The 18,848-nt window shown below is 38.4% G+C and overlaps 1 protein-coding gene across 2 annotated transcripts in view; it reads right to left on the bottom strand.

Annotated features, from left to right (window-relative positions):
• Positions 1-18,848, bottom strand: part of DOCK4 (dedicator of cytokinesis 4) — a 476,638-nt gene that overhangs the window by 206,169 nt on the left and 251,621 nt on the right. For both annotated transcript variants that reach the window (XM_060305397.1, XM_030857580.2), the window contains exons 9-12: positions 12,929-13,010; positions 12,340-12,400; positions 8,239-8,371; positions 4,341-4,429 (exon numbers count right to left, since the gene is read on the bottom strand). In XM_060305397.1, coding sequence (XP_060161380.1) covers positions 4,341-4,429; positions 8,239-8,371; positions 12,340-12,400; positions 12,929-13,010 — 365 coding nt within the window. The remainder of the gene's footprint in view (positions 1-4,340; positions 4,430-8,238; positions 8,372-12,339; positions 12,401-12,928; positions 13,011-18,848) is intronic.

The following is an 18,848-nucleotide window of genomic DNA, read 5'->3' as shown; positions in this document are numbered from 1 at the left end:
ACAGGAGCCAAGGATTTTTACACAATTTATTTCAAGTCGCAGAACCGAATGTGTCTCAGTAAATCACACCGGCTCAGTCTTATTTCACATTCCTAGAATTCGATTGCTAATGTCTATCAGAGGTGATGTTTACAATAACAAGTTGCTGGACAAACCTAAACCAGGCTCATTTTAATGACTATTTTTAGAATTTCAAACTCTCACAATATGATTTTTGGATTTTAAAATTCCCACAGAGTACAACTTTGGAAATTTCGAATTACCGAACGTAACTAAATCTAACCATACAGATTTGTTAATTCAATTATATTTTTATATTTAAAAATTAAACGAATCACTTGAAATTTTCTCCCAGTTTCTAATCTCAATAAAGATAGTGGTTAATGTACCTTCGCTATGTAAGTCTTAGGTTAGAGGGAAAAAACCCAGTTATCTAGACAAATCCTTTTATCTATTAAAATGACAAGATTACAACTCCAAGAGATAGGAGGACATCAATGAAGCATAAAAGGCCTGGAAAGTAGGTGGTAGAATTTGATTCTAAAACTAATTTCAAAGTTGTTATTTTTTTCTTTTTTTAGTACAATGACCAAATAACAGCAGGGAAAAAACAATACTTTGTTGAGTGAACTCAATTCTCTTGAAAATTCTCTTTGACTGCACTGTTTCCATTTAATCAACTACTCCATGGTCCAAGGAGAAAATGTCAACGTATCTCACCACTGTGAAGTTTAAACATCAGGCACCCCAATTTCCAACTTTAATTTTGTATACCCTTGCTTCCCCCTTAAGTAAGCTATCAGATGCCTCCCTTTCAATAGTAAAGCCGAGCAGCTCCTAAAACCCTATCTGCTGTTTTTATAACTGCCTTCCCTCAAGACAGGTGACAACAGAACAATGACCCACCAAGACTGAAGAGTGGAAACTTAAATGGAAAGAGTAAAGGGCTAATTCATTAATTTTTAAAAGTTTCTTTCTGAGCTTTCTCTCTCTGGAGCAGCATTCTGGAGTGATGAAGCTTAGGACTGGGTTTGCCTTGCCTTGAGAGAGCTAGAAGAGACCAGGAGGAGACCAAAGGCATACAATGCAGGTAGATGCTGGCTGCATGCCGCTGGCTGGAACTCAGGCTTGAAAGGAGGTGGATGGAGACGGGTGAGTCTTAAGGACAGGAGAGCAGACGGGGCTATGCAGTAAAAGCCAAGGATAAAGAGTATACATTCGGCTGCCAAGAAATCTAAGCATCAAACGGTAGGCAGCAAAATGGAGGACTGATACTGCCGAAAGGAGAGGAAACCTGGTAGACAGGGCTCTACGGTCTAACGGTTTCTTTTACGCTTTCCAAAGATGCACAAGTAGTTTTTCATTTCAGCACAATGGCTGCAAACACAACAGGTAACACCCAGGGAATAACATGGCTTGGATCTCACTTTCTGGTAGCCTCACACAGGATTCCAGGAAGGATAAGTGGTCAGTTAGCTGGTCAATAAAAGTGACAAAGCACATGGAACATGTGGAGCATGTCTAAGCACTCGGAGGACTTCCCAAGGAAATAGAATGTGCTGCCCTTCCTTCCTGGAGTTAATCTATGTAATCAGAAGGAAGACCTGGGAAGAGATGTTAGCAGTCAACTGGGCACTGATGAGATGTTCGAAACACAGAGTAGAAAGGGTCAGTTCAATGATTCAACCTGTCAATAATCCAGCTGCATTATTCTCAAAGTCTCCATTTAGAAGATCAAATCAGGATCCAATCTGAGAAAATGAAACAAGGAGACTTGACTAAAGAGGAAGGGGTAGAATATTCTAGATGATTACTCCAAAGTGAGTAAAAAATAATAATAGTTAACATTGAATAGACACTTATTATGTATTAAGTGCTGTGCTACATGCTTTGCATATGTTTTCTCTTTTAATCCTTCCAATAACCCTTAGAGGAAGACACTACTATTATCCCAGTAAAACTTGCTTCAAACTTAGGACATCCCACTTCCAGAGGCAAAGCTCTTGGGGCTATACTCTCTGAGATGACTCCCATATGTAAGTAGAGAGAAATTTATGCTTTGGCTTGACTGGTATCCTGATCTCATGGGATACAGGGTCAGTTATGTTAAAGGAATCTATATGGACGTATAAGTCAAAGCCCGTCATTGGGTACTTCACCATGATTCAAGAGGCAACTGGGTATCACCTCGGTCTGGACAATGATATATTCAAATGACCCAATAACAGAAGGATTTTAAGGCATATCGGAAAGAGGAAAGGCTTGCGAGTTGACAAGGAGTTTGGAAAGAAGTATATTGGAGGAGGCCAACACACCCTGCTTAGTCAAGACTGAATCAATGATGGTAAGGAGGGAAGGGAATATATGGGAAAAGTCAGAAGGTCAGGGTTAGTTTTATATTTATTTATTCACATAGGAGGCAAATGCAAGCAAATTAAGAGTAATGGGACTCATGGGGAGAAAGAAAAAGATATACAATGGTTATAGACTTCTCCACCCAAAGTTAGTGGGCAGAGGAAAGGAGCAAAGCATAATGGATGTTCGTGAGGCATCAAAAGAACTCAAAAAGAAAACTCTTTAAATCAAGTCTAGAGCAGCACTGCATAACTGAACTATGATATGAGAGCAGCACTGCATAACTGAACTATGAGATGAGCCACCTATGAAATTAAACATTTTCTAGTAGCCATATTAAAAAGTAGAAAGAAAGAAAATTAACTTCAGTAATATATTTTATTTAAACCAATATATCCACAATGTTATCTCTGAACATATAACGAACATAAAAAATATTAAAGGGATGTTTTATATTCATTTTATATGTGTCAAGTCTTCAAAATTGAGTATGTAATTTACAGTTACTGCACGCCTCAGTCCCAGTGCTGTAGTAGCCTGTCTAACGCTCAATGGCCACAGGTGGCTGGTGCCTATTGAAGTGGACAGCACAGGCACAGAATACAGTTCATGATATAGTTCACGGTATCAAGAAACACCAAAAGGTCTAACAAAACTAATGGATTTGGCTAGAAGTTTGCCAATGAATTTGGCAAGGTACGTTTTTAAAAAGCAGCAGCCCTACCATCTTATTGAAGGCACATTTAAGATAAATCATTTGGTCCCTACACAGTAAGCACTATTTTAATTCTTTCACAGAAAAAGTGAAGACAAGTGTACATAGCAGTTTCTGAAGTATTCGTATTATTTCGTGTTATAGTCACTACTAAAATCTCCTGGTCCTTCAGAGACTCCTCTGCCTTCAACAGTAAGTGCAAGTCTTCTGTTTATTTAGTGGTAGATGTAGGACTTCGTGTGAATCAAAGAAAAGCCAAGTGACCTCCCCAGCTCTTGGGAGAGGGAAGAAAAAACTGACCTCACCATTCACTGCGGCCTGAAGCGCTGCCACGTGTGAGCTGTGGATACTTATGGCTCTCATGGGACCGAACCACAAAGTTTCTGTCTGCAGTTACTTTTTCTTTGTGGGTTGTTTTGGCCTGGCAAGATGTGCACAGGTCTGAAAAAAAGGTGGTCTAAATTTAAATTCAGGTTCTTCTAATTGCCAGGCAAGTGGGACTATCACACAAATATCTGTATTCAGGGGACTTTAAAAATCAGCCACAAAAAGCAATGCATTCAGTTCAAATACCAGCTAATTTGATTTGAGGTTTCTTTATGTAATTAAAGCACACAACTGCATAGTTTATTTTGCTTCAACATGGGTTTGAAGGTGGGATAGGGAGCAAACAATATTCACCAAGTTTTTGTCTACTGATCAAACTTTAAGACATCACTCTATATACTATATAATCTAGATATGCTATATAATATAATACAATCTATAGTATATTACTAGTATAAGACTACGTGACACATAATGTATTATATATAACTTATAATGCTATAGTACATTTCAGTTCCTGCTGGACAGGCATGCACACATTTTTCTATACATAAAACTGCAGCTATAGGCAGTGAAGCATGTTTGCCCTGGACCTTACTGACAAAAATTCCTGCTTATCAAACCCATTCCACACAGCAGTCATGAAATCAGGCATATTTGTCCTTTGGTTTTTAGCAATCAGTAACAACTTGGAGGTCCCAAGACATGGTACTATAGAACAAATGCAGATACTCTACCTTGATTCAAACCAGAACAGAATATATTTTTTAGAGTTACAGCTACAAGCCTATCGTAGAAAAAGGAGACATACCAGAATGCTGACTGAGCATTTTTAGGGAGTAGAGGAAAAAACAAAGGGCTGATCGTTTCCTTCTTCACAGACAAATAAAAGAAAGCACCTGAAATGAAAAGTGTAGGGACTCAGCCAGGTCTATTTACTCACCTGCGTTGGAGCCAGTCAAATTATAACGCGCATTCAACTTCTTGATGATGTTCTCATGGATTTGGTACCACTCACTCTCTGTATTACACCTATGAAAACATGACCACTCTGTTAAGTTTTGATGATGCATGAGATGACCTTACTAGCACACCTGCCCTTTTTGTTATAACCACTATAATGTACTTCCTGAAACCTCCTTGTAGACCTCAACAACCCACTGCAAGTGACTGTCAGTTTTGGCATAGTTGCCTCAAGATGAGCAGGAATGACCATTTCCGGTAATGCATGACCAACTACTTCATGCCAGAAGTGGCTGGGATGAACAATTCAGATTATGAGAGCTCCCCATTCCCCCAGTCTCAGAGAACAATGCATACACTGGAAGGAAGTACTGACTAAGAGTCTGACTCCCTGGATTCGAATCCTCACTATTAACTGAGTTATGTTCTTTGGGGAGTTATTTACTCTCTCTGTGCCTTGACTTGTTCATCTGTGAAATGGGGGTAAAATACTAGAACACTAAACAAGCTTGGGCTTAGGATAATGCCTGGCATATAGTAAATGCTCAAAAAATGTTAATTCTCATTAGTGAGTCTCCACCTATTATATCATGACCAAGTTGGCTAGCATCAAAATGCAACTAATCAAGCAAAATGCAATTGAGGTTAACACAACTGGCACTGGCAAAAGGCTGGCAGGATTTACCGAAGGGTAATTAAGGTAACCCTTCCAGATTTTCCACTTGTAGGCCAAAAGGCATCTCTCCATCTTCTCACTCTGACAACCATCTGTACCTTGGTCTTTCAGCTCTTGTCAGTCACTGACTCATGCTATCTTTGTATCCATGGTACATTCACCTAGGAGACACTGAAGGTTCTTGAGGATTGAATCTAGGACTGGTAGATATCTGTGTTCCCCTGAGTACTTTGAACACTGTGGGTGCTTAAAAAATACCAGCTGCATGAATGACTGGATGGATCTCCCTCTGACTGGTAACTCCTGATGGTTCGTAAATATCTGGGTCTGCTATCTCCTTACTGCTGGGCCTCCCCCAATTAGGCTAGGGAAAGCCTCTCTTATCTGGATGTGTTTGTGAATTCACCACTGTCTTTCATTAGCCACAAAGGCTCCCTCCCAAGAGTCCTGAATACCAAAGGTTCTATACACTATCAATCAAAATGTTCCAGAGTATAGAGTCCTTTTCCTCACAACCTTGTCTATAGCCAATAATTCACAATTTGTTTACATATTTATTTATTTCATCACTATCAGCTTTTCCAGGATGAACAGGATGGAGGCTGTTTTTGAACCAGTTAACAGTAGGATACCAAACAGACCACTGACTCTTAGAAGGCTGGAAAATTAAGATGAAATGAAACCATTCCACCTGCCCAGTTGTAAGATACAAAATTGCCATGTACTACATTCTGTCCCCAGTTTTCTTAGTTCAACTCAGTTGGGAAGGGAGAAAGATGGTTTGCTTCTTATTAGATAGATAAGTCATAACTTCAGAAGTCATGCTTTTAACCTACAAAACTCCTAATAAAATAAAAGCTCCTAAAGTATGTGACTGAAATATCTTCCGGGCTCCAATGAGGTATTTGTTATTGTTCTCTGTTTTGAGTCCTAGATGGGCTAGGGATTCGGTCACCTTAACAAATAGAAATTTCTTCCAATTTGTTTCTAACAGGCACTTCCCTAAAATGTTTCACTATATTCGTAGTTTCTTCTTAATCTACAATGACTGTTTTGACTGCCTAGCATCCTTCCTGGAACAGATTTGTAATTTGCTGAACTGGAATTTTTAAGGGATCTCTCTTGCAGCAAGAACAACCCCAAACCTTATTTGATATTTATGAAAAAACAGACAATAACAACCACAAAGAGCAGTACAATTTATTTTTATGGGCGTGAGTGTCTATCACAGAACTGGAATTTATGTGTCTTCCTTTGCTGGCTGCATAATCAAAGGGGATGCATGGAACTTCAGGTCCCTCAGTTTTCCCAGTAGCGAGATAAATCCAACACTTGCTACCCACACCTGGAAAGATCACTCTAAGAAACACTGAGACTGTGCTTGTAAGGAATTTTAGTTTTCTTGAAAAGCAATGCCAGCTAACAGCATCACTGTCACATCACTAGACAGTGGTGTGAAATAACACCAGGAAACATACAACCTTGTAACATGAGAGCTCAGGTTCTGAGTCAGACAGTCCTGACTTCACATCTGGTTCCTGTTCTGATTAGCCAGGTGACTTTGGGTGTTATTTAGCCTCTCTCTTCCCTTATGTGGAAACGGAGCCAACAGCAAATGCTTCATGGGTTTGTCATGAGGATAAAGTGACATGACACATGCAAAGTGCTTAACACGGTTCCTTGCATGTAGTTAGCACAAAGTAAATGGTGGCTATTATCATTAGTATTATTGCAATTAAATTATGTTTTATGAACATCCGTAGAGTTTAGAAAGGGGATTATCATGGATTTAAGCCCGACCATATGATAAAAAGAATAGCGTGCTTTTACTACCCACTAGTTTCACTAGAAGTTTCCAAGTTTAAACTCAAGGTCACAGATTTTATTGCTCTTAAAAGAGATAAAGAGAGTTTCCAGTCCTAAACCACAGGCTGTAAGCAAATCTTTGTCAACTAATTAGCAAATGTGTGGCACGGGTCCCAGGGGCACTGGGTAGAGGATGGATAAATCCATGAAACCCTGCAGCTGTGGTCAAAAAGCAATTTGAAGTATATGTCCCACAGGCAGTGCGCCACGTGCGTTCCCTCCACGTATGGAAAAACTATTGGCACACACTGGATACATCGACTCAACAGCCAGAACAGAAAGCTAAAGCAAGCTCGCTCAGAGGAGGTCAGCCGTGTGGTCCTCAAATCGGGAATGTGGAGAGCAGATCCCCCATCCTTCAGCCCCCCATGGGTCTGCTCTGAGGATGTCACTGTGTGTCAACTCTCAATTTTCAGTCCTATGGGGAGGTGCTCAGGGTGGGGTGATCCAAAACCATGTGCATTTTTAAAAACTTAGGATTTGGAATACATTAAGTGAGTGTTTGAGCTGAACTGTGTCTGTTCCCACTGACCCTCAAAAGATGATGTAAGTCCTAACCCACATTCTGAGGACCTTATTTGGAAATAGGGTCTTCACACAGTTAATAAAGTTAAAATTAGGTCATTAGGGTGGGCCCTAACCCCATATAACTGTGTCCTTATAAAAAGGGGAAATTTGGACACCGAAACAGACGCACAAGCAGGGAGAGAGCCATGTGATGATGAAGCCAGAGATCAGGTGACGCATCTACAAGTCACCGGAAACTAGGAGAGAGAGGCAGGGGACAGATTCTCCCCTCACAGCCCTCAGAAGGAATCAATGTAGTCAACACCTTGATCCAGGATCTGTGGCCTCCATCACTGTGAGACAATGAATTCCTGTGGTTTAAGCCTCACTGTTTACGCTGCTTTGTTAGGGCAGTCCTAGCAAACTAATAATACACGAAGTAAGAGGGAAATCACCTGACCTGAACTTCCTTTTCCTAATTCTAATTAATTTATATTAAAAACGATTTCCATTTTCCAAGGACAAATGAACTCTCTGAGGGTAAAGACATGTTAGGCTTTAAATTCACGGGAAGTACTCTATGCAGTAGATGGTCCACCCAACTGATAAACTGTCTGTATTTTCTGGTTCTTGATTTCATAATTCCTCTGACAGGCAAACGTTGATTTGTGGGCTCACTTGTAGTGAACCTACAGATTATTGAGTTTTTGAGGAATGAACGCAACCCATCCCTGGCTCTTCCATTACCCACGAAAAGCAGGATTCGCCACGTAGGGTCCCCATGTACCTCTGCGCCCACCCCAGCCCCCAGCCCGTGCAAGCTTCTTACATGTACACTTTCAGGATGAGGTCATCTTTAGTCTCTCCTGTCAGCAGGTCAGCAATGCTAAGAACCGCACAGCCAAAGGGTCGCCGGTACTGAACACTACAGGCATTCTTTTTTTCTCCTGCCCCCATCCGACCTGTTCAATTAAAAAGCACATATGGCCCAAGGAGCCATTTGATTAATCCACCTTAAATAGAGATACATATAGATATAAAGTAGGCCATATAAAATGTAACTGGGTGATGGAAAAGACACAGCTTTGGGGCAACTGAAGATGTTGCTTCAGCTCTGGACTCTCCCCTCCAACCACCTAGCATGCCCAAGGTCACGCAGCGTAAACTCTGGCCATCACCTGTTATCTATAAAACATGAAGATGGGAGCTGAGCCTATGTCTGGGTACCTTCCCCCAAGCATTCATGAAGGCATCCCAGGAGGCTCACATCAAAAAAGGCAGTAGTGGTGCCTATCTCATTTTCTACTTTTTAAAATTGCCATATTTAAAAACCTTTTCAAATATTTCACCTTTGAAAGGAAGCAGTTTGAGATTCCCTGAAGGTATAGCAAGTAAGCACAGGTGATCAAATGAGCACGCTCTTTCCTGACTCCGTACCCAGGCTGAAATCTCCAGGGATGTTTTTTACTCTGACACAGTTTCAACTTGTTTAACTTGTTAGACATTTTTAAATGTGTGGTTGAGATACTGTTTTAATTTATCATTGCATTTAATTACCAGTGGGTTATTTTGAAGACTGAAAGCAAAAAACACACTGGAGCTGTAATATAGCAAGTTAATGTGAGGAAAAATAATGAAAAAAGTCTGTAAGTCTGTTTCCAGATGCTTGGTAATGGATCCGTAAGTTGTTTCCATCTGAGTGAAATTCTCCAAGAGCACATCTGCATGACTCTAGCACTCCCCAAATCCAATGTTAAATAGAAAAAAAAAAAAAAAAAAAGGAATGGCAACATCCAATTTAGCTTTCATTCTTCAGTGATAAAGGAGAATTGCCTCTGCAATATATCATCTTTAGAGAAATGCTTATAAATAAAAGCTGGAATACCACTTAAGGTGATAAAAAGCACAGAAGATACCAGTAAAAAGAGGACCTCTGAAATAATGGATTTTTCCCTATCGAAGTCCCTTTTGGATGATTGATGTGTGATAGCCTTGAAACATATTTTCTTGGATGATGTCTTGTCATCATTGATATATTATTAATATATTGGTTAACAGGCCTAAGGATAATACGAATGTTGAGCTAAAATGGATTCATATGCTAGATCGGATACTATAAGAGCCGAGAGGGCTCCTCTGGGGTCAGGAGCTGGCGTTTACTACGTGACATGCATGGTTTTGGTGGGTCATTAGGTATTACCATGTAGGTAAAGGCTTACTAATAGGGTTAATACGTAAACTTGACTACTGTGAATTCAAGAATAGTAAGCAAAATAAGAATAATAAATGTAATGAAGATTGTAGTAGAACTAACGATTATTAGGGCTAGCGTTGCTCCTCCGATTAAATGAGTTAGTAGGTGCCTGGCCGTAATATTAGCTGTTAGTCATACAGCTAGGGCTACTGGTTGGATGAATATGCTGACAGCTCCAATAATTACTAATATACTGATGAAGAGGGATGGGTGTTCCTGGCGGTAGAAAATAGGTTAGAGATGCTTTTTTTTTTTTTTTAATCGCAGTATGCGGGCCTCTCACTGTTGTGGCTCGTCCCATTGTGGAGCACAGGCTTCGACGCACAGGCTCAGCGGCCATGGCTCACGGGCTCAGCCGCTCCGTGGCATGTGGGATCTTCCTGGACCGGGGCACGAACCCGTGTCCCCTGCATCGGCAGGCGGACTCTCAACCACTGCGCCAGCAGGGAAGCCCCGAGGTGCTTTTGTTTTACGGTGAAAGCCAGGAATGACTATTCGTGTTCAGACAGGGATAGCCATTCCTAAATTTATTGAAAGGCGTGGTGGGTACAAATGAATGGTGGTGAAAGACCTCCTACGTTTGTTGAGCCGATAAGTAAATGATGTAAATATTAATGTTCAAGTCTGTCCTTCAGAGTTATGAATGGCCATTGGTTTGATGTAAGTTGAACTAATCACTGCTGAATAGAAATCATACAGTTATTCACGAATCTGGCGTGGGGAAACTATTTATTTCTCTTTGTTTCCTCCCCTTCTTTCCAATCAAAGATCAGGGCTTAAATTCTGAGGCAGGTGCTATTACTTCCTGCTCTCTGCAGCCAGTGAGGGTCAGCATGCCCTTTTCCCATTAAACAGTACGAGGAATACTCTAGAAAAATTAAGAGGTATCTGTCCCTGATGGACAAGAATCTTCCACTCCTTAATTTCACTGCAGCAGACTAAGTCTTAGTCTTTCTTAGAGTTTCTTACCTTCAGTCTTATGGAGTAATCATCAGACAAGTCTTTGTAGTAATGTCAATAAAGAATTAATTTGACCAAAGCTCAGGGAAGGAGGGTAGATAATTTCTAATTCAACATTCATTCTGATGACTTAATGATCATAAAAATCTTAGTAAAAAATACAAAATCAAATGCCAGGTATTTGAAAGGCAGCCCTGTGATGGGTAATACTGTGAAGTGGTTTCCTCAGCTCTATCCTGGGAGTGAAGGACAGAGTTGCCCAGGCCATGGGCAAGCAGGGCATGTGGTCACTCTACCGTGTGTGTTTCTACCACCGAAAACCTATAGATACCTTTTTAAAAGTTCTGAAAGCTAAAGTGGTTTACTTTTTTTCTCAATGCTGTAGAAGATTATATTCAAATTTTAGCAATGTTTACATGAAGATATCCAGAACCACATTTTACATTAACAATTGCTATTATAAATTTGAATAAATTTTTAAAAAACACAAAGAATTACATAAACTGCACCCCTGCCATCCTGGGAACAGAGGCTTTATCTCATAAATACACAGCAACACGCATTACAACTTTTCCAACGTTTTGAAAGATTCTTTCCAATTTCCACCCCACCCCATAGTCATCTATAAAAAGGAAATTAAAACAAAACCAAAAACCATTTACTTTTTTATTTATTTCTATTGTCCCTCAAATATAAAAACAGGATAAAATGAAATGGGTTTTCAGAACAGATTTTTATGAGAAAAAATACTTAGAAAATCTATGTTGAAATGACATGTTTTATAGTCTCTCTCAATGCACAATGTGGTTATCATGTGCATAAAATAAAAAACTATAAAAATAAAGATCACTGTGCAGGACCGCATGGTGAGACATCACGATCCTGCAGAAGTATCCCCAGCAAGTCATGTAGCACAGTTAATGAGGAAGCGGGAACCAATTTCCAGTATCGGCTGGTTAGCTGTAATGGAAAAATGATGTAGGCTACACCATATAGTTCCTCTGCCATAAAATGCTTGCTTTTAGATGCCTTATATGTGTAAAAACTAGTGACCACATTTTGGCTCTGATGTGCAAGTTCACTGTAGAACACTCAAAGTGTGTTCTGCAAGATGTTAATAAATGTTACATCATATAAATGTTTCCACAGTCAAATCAAATTTGGAGAAAGCTAGGGTCAACAAAATTAGAGAAGCATTTTTATATTTCCCTGTAGGACTTCTCAGACCCTTTAATAAGCTGATGAAATTATACAAGTGAAAAATATATGCAAAGTTTTCAGTATTTCATAACTCTTTTCTTATAGCACTTTCTGTAATAATGCTCTGCAGCCTTCTGTACTTTGGAAAATGCCAATTGGTTTCATAAACCTGTAGGAAATCCAGCTCCTAGAAGTTTAATTTATGCTGTTAACAGAAATTAGAATAAAAAAAAAACAAATACCAAGTGCTTGAATCAAATATGTTTAGAGAGTCCAATAAAACAAAATGAAACACAACAAACTAACTAATGACTTATACGGAGAGAGAACAAAATCTATTTATGGTGATATGAAAGTCTGGGGAGACCAGGGAACAATTCCCAAATTCTGTAATTACTCGATTCAAATGTGGCCTTGACTTCTTTCTGACCTAGACATCACATAAATCACAACTACATAGAGACCTCTCAGCAATTCTCCCTGTCGTGCTCCTGTCACACCAAGTATCATACCTACCAATTCGGATGATGTGCACGGTGATGTAGATGTCCCTTCTTAGCTCACTGCTACCCAAATCCTACCAAAAAACAAAGTCTGGTCATTTTAGAACTCATAATTTATGCAGAGGCATTTAAAAGGCATACGTAGCACATAATCTTCACAAATAACAGAAGAAAGACAAAGATAAACATAGACATTCTTAATGGAATTTCTGTAGCAGAAGCATAAAGTTCAAATCTGTTCTAAAATATCACTACAATCAACTTTACTGTAAGTCTATGATGTCAAATAAGACTTAAAAGGAAAGCCCATTCTTATTTCAGTCTCTCACTTACTCATTCTTTAAACACTTATTAAGTACATACTAAATACCACCTGCCACACTGAGCCCTATCACCATTGGGCTTTGGCCATAGTGTGACAGGCTCTAATACACACTAAGGGACAAAGGTGTGACTGTGAATGCTGGTATTCAGATTTTGGGGAATCTATTTACAAAGTTTAAGCAAATCTACTCTGTTCTCTCACAATAACTTATTTCTCTTAAATAAGATAAAGTACTTAAGAAAGAATCTGCCTCCTGGATAAAACAAGATCCACTTACCACAAAGAGAGAGCACTGTCGTTCTGGTTTATCTGGGGCTTTGGGAAGTCCATTTCTATTCAGCCTCAAGAAAAATCTCTCACTACAAGAGAAAAGAAGTTTAATATTTTGAAAATTATTTAATATGTAAGGACTCATTACCTTTCTAGCTGCTCTTCATCCTAAGAGTTAAACTCAAAACTTATTAGGTCTTTCATTTGACATCAGAACTGCGGATATAATTTAGGAGAGAACCCAAGACAATAAACATTTGCTTCACTTCGGACAAAACTGGCAAAGAGGCAAGTGCAAAAGCAGAAAACATAAATATATATGCAAGCAAAAAATTAACTTTGAAAAGAATAAGCTTCTATATCAGTGATATCATTATTTTAAAAAGTAGAAAAAAGTACACTAAAAGAAAACATGTGACAATGTGTTTTGTGTATTTGTACCTAAGATTTTTTTTTCATGTTTTGTGTCATAGTATTTAATAAACATTATACAAGGGCACCATTCTGAGTGGTAACCATTCATTAGAAGGCTTAATATTTTATGCTCTTATAAACCTATAATCCAAGACACAAAAGGAGAGACCAAGAAATGAAACTTGAATTTTCTTTGGTCCACAAAGGAACAGAAGACCTCGCACTGTCTATAGAACTTGCATTGAAAATACAGTGACACCTAGATTTAATGTAAACACAAATAATGCTGTTGATCAGCCACTAATTCAAGTCAATAAATACTTGTGGACACCATTTATACCCAAGATAATGTGTTACACTATTTATGTTCAAAAAACTAAAATGAATATCACCCTCGCTCCCAAATTAATCTACCAGCTACCACAAGCTTCTGAATTTTAATACCCTGGTGCCCACAATAGAATCAAATGGCTGGCTGCCTCAGGAAGAGAACACACAGCCAACATCCCCAAAATGTGAAATTAGCACAGGGTATAGACTTGGTCAGTGTAGCTTCAGCCTAGGCATCAAGCAGGGAAAGGGAAGGTAGGGCATTAGTAAGGTTCAGACCCTTCCAAGTCTCCAAGCTTATTTATCACTTGGTCCTTGCCGTAAATAATGGCTCTGTCATCCAAAATCAGCCTTCTCCCCTACAGGGGGAGAAATGAGGACCATAATCAGATCTCTAAGGAAGCATATGGATTTGAATTTATGGTTGTTTTGGAACATTTTTATTCTCTTTTGCCATCTAAATCTAGATAGCTATATTTAACAGATTCAACTACCTGGCTCACCCTGTCCTTTTCTTATATTATGCCTATCCCTGATCTCTCACATGAGAAAGGGCAACCAATACACATTTCTACGGGGTCATTTCCACACTTATTACCTATGTCTTGTTCCACAGAGCAGTGGCTGATGAGATGTGAATGAAGAGAATATAAATTGCTGCAAGGATTCTCAAATGAAGACTATAAAGTTCAAATAGGAAATAATTCTGAAGTGGAGGCTGGAAACGACAGATCCAACCTCGGATGCAGAGTTAAATCAATCTTATCCAATTGTCATTTACTATAATTCATGGCAAAGCACTGCAAACTCTATTCAGAATGGAAGAATATTTACTATTATTTCAAATTTAATATGTACTAAAAGGAAATGTGCAAAAATTCACCTTGGGATAAATGAATTACACTTTAAAATAGTCATTATTAGGTAATACTATTTTTTTGAGAAAACAGTATTTTTTTGAGAATGGGCACTCTGCTGAGGACTTTACATGGATTAATTCCTTTTATCCTCACTATGCCTTTAGGAAGTCAGTACTATTATTATGCCATTTTATAGTTGGGAAAACTGAGAAATAGTAAATAGTTTTGCCCAAGATTACAGAGCTGTTGGAGAAAAGACAGTCTCTTCAATAAGTGGTGTTGGGAAAACTGGACAGCTACATGTAAAAGAATGAAATTAGAACACTCCCTAACACCATATACAAAAATAAGCTCAAAATGGATTAGAGACCTAAATGTAAGACCGGACACTATAAAACTCTTAGAGGAAAACATTAGGAAGAACACTCTTTGACATAAATCACAGCAAGATCTTTTTTTGATCCACCTCTTAGAGTTCTGGAAATAAAAACAAAAATAAACAAATGGGACCTAATGAAACTTCAAAGCTTTTGCACAGCAAAGGAAACCATACAGACGAAAAGACAACCCTCAGAATGGGAGAAAATATTTGCAAATGAAGCAACTGACAAAGGATTAATGTCCAAAATATATAAACAGCTCATGAAGCTCAATATTAAAAAAACAAACAACCCAATCCAAAAATGGGCAGAAGACCTAAACAGACATTTCTCAACATCACTAATTATTAAGAAATGCAAATCAAAACTACAATGGGGTATCACCTCACACCAGTCAGAATGGCCATCATCAGAAAATCTACAAACAACAAATGCTGGAGAGGGTGTGGAGAAAAGGGAACCCTCTTGCACTGTTGGTGGGAATGTAAATTGATACAGCCACTATGGAGAACAGTATGGAGGTTCCTTAAAAAACTAAAAATTGAATTACCATATGATCCAGCAATCCCACTACTGGGCATATACCCAGAGAAAACCATAATTCAAGAAGACACATGCACCCCAATGTTCACTGCAGCACTATTTACAACAGCCAGGTCATGGAAGCAACCTAAATGCCCATCGACAGACGAATGGATAAAGAAGATGTGGTACATGTATACAATGGAATATTACTCAGCCATAAAAAGGAATGAAATTGGGTCATTTGTTGAGACGTGGATGGATCTAGAGACTGTCATACAGAGTGAAGTAAGTCAGAAAGAGAAAAACAAATATTGTATATTAACGCACATATGTGGAACCTAGAAAAATGGTACAGATGAACCGGTTTGCAGGGCAGAAATTGAGACACAGATGTAGAGAACAAACATATGGACACCAAGGGGGAGAAGTGGCGGGGTGTGTGTGTGTGTGGTGTGCTGAACTGAGTGATTGGGATTGACATGTATACACTGATATGTATGAAACTTATGACTAATAAGAACCTGCTGTATAAAAAAAATAAAAAATAATAATAAAAAAAAGATTGCAGAGCTGGTGTGTGGCTGAGTAGGAATTCTATGCCACATACAATTCAAAACGCTCGTCCTTCATTTGAATGCTATAGAATAAATTCTTTCTCTGCTTCATAGAATAATTGAGCAAATATTTACAGAATACTGAGATAAGGGAGAAGTCATTCATCCTCCGCGACTCCACTGACTCAGTCAAACTTGGTCCCAAGAGGGACCCCACGTCCTTCCTGGGGTAAGAGGAAAGGAAGAAGTAGAAACCCTGATTTAGCAGGTTTTCAAAGCCATCCCTGGTTTGAAATTGTTCCTTGGTAGTTTTTTCAATGAAACATACTTAGAAAAATGACTTGAGAAATAAATTATTTTACTAAACAAATGCAAACCTCCAGAAAGATTTAAGTATTTGGCTTTAGTTGGTCAAAACTCCGGAGGTTTAAGACCAGTGTTTGGTTTTCCTTCTTAGTCATCAGTCACCTACTAACATATAACGTTTATTGATTGTATTTTAGCCCCAAACGCAAGCAGTGTGACTATTTTCCGCCTCCTGATGATGGACCGTGTGCTCTTTTTTATATGTTTGAGGCTTTTCTTTATCCCTACTGAAACATTTAAAACAAATGTCACTTTACCTTCTGACAGGTCAGTCAAAAATGATAAATAACAATAATATTAATATATAAAAAGTCAACATGGCATTCTACATATGGAGACCTTAACTTTAATACTGATATAAAATACCATTCCATATTCACAAATTTCATCAATCTTCTGGTTAAATAATGTTTCCTAAAGCATTCTATTTCAGACACTCCTTTTGCTCTGTCACTATTTTAATTTCACTAGTCTAGACAGAATCCTGATTATGCAAGAATTATTATCATATCCTATTACAGAAAGAATACCAATATGTACTAAGCCATATCCCTTAGCTTAAGCATGCCTTAAAGGGGAGATAAAAATAGACTGAATATGTACTATGGAGAAATAAGTCATGTGCAATTTTTTAAAAACCAGACTTCTTTTAAAAGGAAAAAAAAAAACCTTTTATGGCCAATCACATAAAACCTTTTTTATTCATTTGGTGAAAGTTGTTGGTATACAAACTCAATCAATTTCCCTTCAGCTTTGGTGATACAGCAACCACTAAATCAGCAAATGGTTTCAGAGAAAAAAAAAAGAACTACAGCAACACATTTCAGAATCTTCAGATTACAATAAATACCACCCACACGCTCACACACGTCTGGAAAATGCCAAACTGTTGCCTTCAAGGCGGGGGGACTAAACGAGTGTATGACATTTCACTCCGGCACATCTTCCAAAATTCTCTCACAGACTTTTGTGGCCACACACAAAGGTATTTTCAACTCTCTACTGTAAGTCAAAGAGTGGCACCTCATCAGAAAACAGAACTAGCTTTTGTGAATTTAAGAAGTGTCCTATTATAAGATGTGCATACCTACATTACATCATTTACACTTTTTCCCCCCTAATCATAAGAGGTATGTGTTTCTTTCCATTACACTGTGACTAACTAGAATACAGGCCCATGACAATTAACCTTTACATTCCCAGCTGCTAGCCAACGATTTGGTACCTCCTTAGTGTTTAAAGACTGAACAAATACAATCTTTTAGGAAAAAATACAGCAAAATATAAATTATTGGGAAGCAACTTTTGCTCTCTTCCCTATAATATCTTTTACTTCACAGTAGTGAAATGTATGAAATTCTCCAGAGACATTTCAATCAATGGCACCTTACCACCAGATGTGAGAGTCACAAAATTAACTTCACGGCCCCTCCAGATTCTAGATCATGCCATTTAACTCTGCCACGCATATCCTATGTCTTTATTACAGTAAACATATAGTAATGGAAATATCTATGGTGACATAATATGTTTTCAAATGAAAATACTGCCTTCTTCATCAGCAAAGAGTGAATAAGCACATAGAACACTTCTAGACACATTAAGAAATGAGAGTTGACATTATTACCAGCAGAGAAAAATCATCATTTGACTTCCTGTTATAGTGTCATGTCCTCCCAGAGGAAATATCACTACCAGAGAAATTTAGTGTCCACCTGAATTCCTTGTGTGAGCCACTATAATTCACCATATTATAAATCAACAATCTCAAATTCTTTCTTTGGAAATAAAGAACAAAAAAATCACAATTATTTATTATTTATAACCTGCCTTCTTCTACAAAGGATTTGAGAGAACCAAGATAATGAAATAAGAATGTGCAAGAGTATCCCCAGATATCCCTGGGGAAAAATAGTGAAAGTCAAAATATACCCTGTCCTGGTGTATTTATATATGCTTTACATGGATTTTCTCATTTAATTCTCCCAACCACCCTATAAGGTAGGAGCCCCTCGCATCCCCATTTTACAAATGAGAAAGGTGGAGCTTGGGGATATTGGGTAAGTTGGCCAAAGTTGCACGGTCAGTCAAGGTTGGAACCAGGAAATTAATTTCCAGGGTCTGATTCCAAAGTTTCAGCTCTTAACCACAATGTTATGCTGTTTTCAAAATAACAGAACACCTCAAAACAGACAAAAAGAACAAGCCTACCCATGTCACGTGAACCAAGGATTTTATTATGAATATTTTCAATAAAATACAAAAATAATAATTAAAAATGCATGAAGCCAGACAAAAAAAAAATAAAGCCACGAACATATCTGTGTTTAGGGAGTTTATGTCTGTGAACCTGCTCAGCTGCACTACTGACCTTCTGATGTACTCAAAACAACCTCTGATAATAAAGGGTGTACTTCAACAGCATAGCTTGGTAGAAAACTTTTTACCAGTGATGCAAATAATATGGGAGGCACAGTAGGGTTCTGAAGACCCTAATG

Source organism: Globicephala melas, chromosome 9 (assembly GCF_963455315.2).
Source record: "Globicephala melas chromosome 9, mGloMel1.2, whole genome shotgun sequence".
Taxonomy (NCBI): Eukaryota; Metazoa; Chordata; class Mammalia; order Artiodactyla; family Delphinidae; genus Globicephala; species Globicephala melas.
The sequence above is the reverse complement of the archived record's forward strand: the minus strand, read 5'-3'. Positions and strand labels throughout refer to the sequence as shown.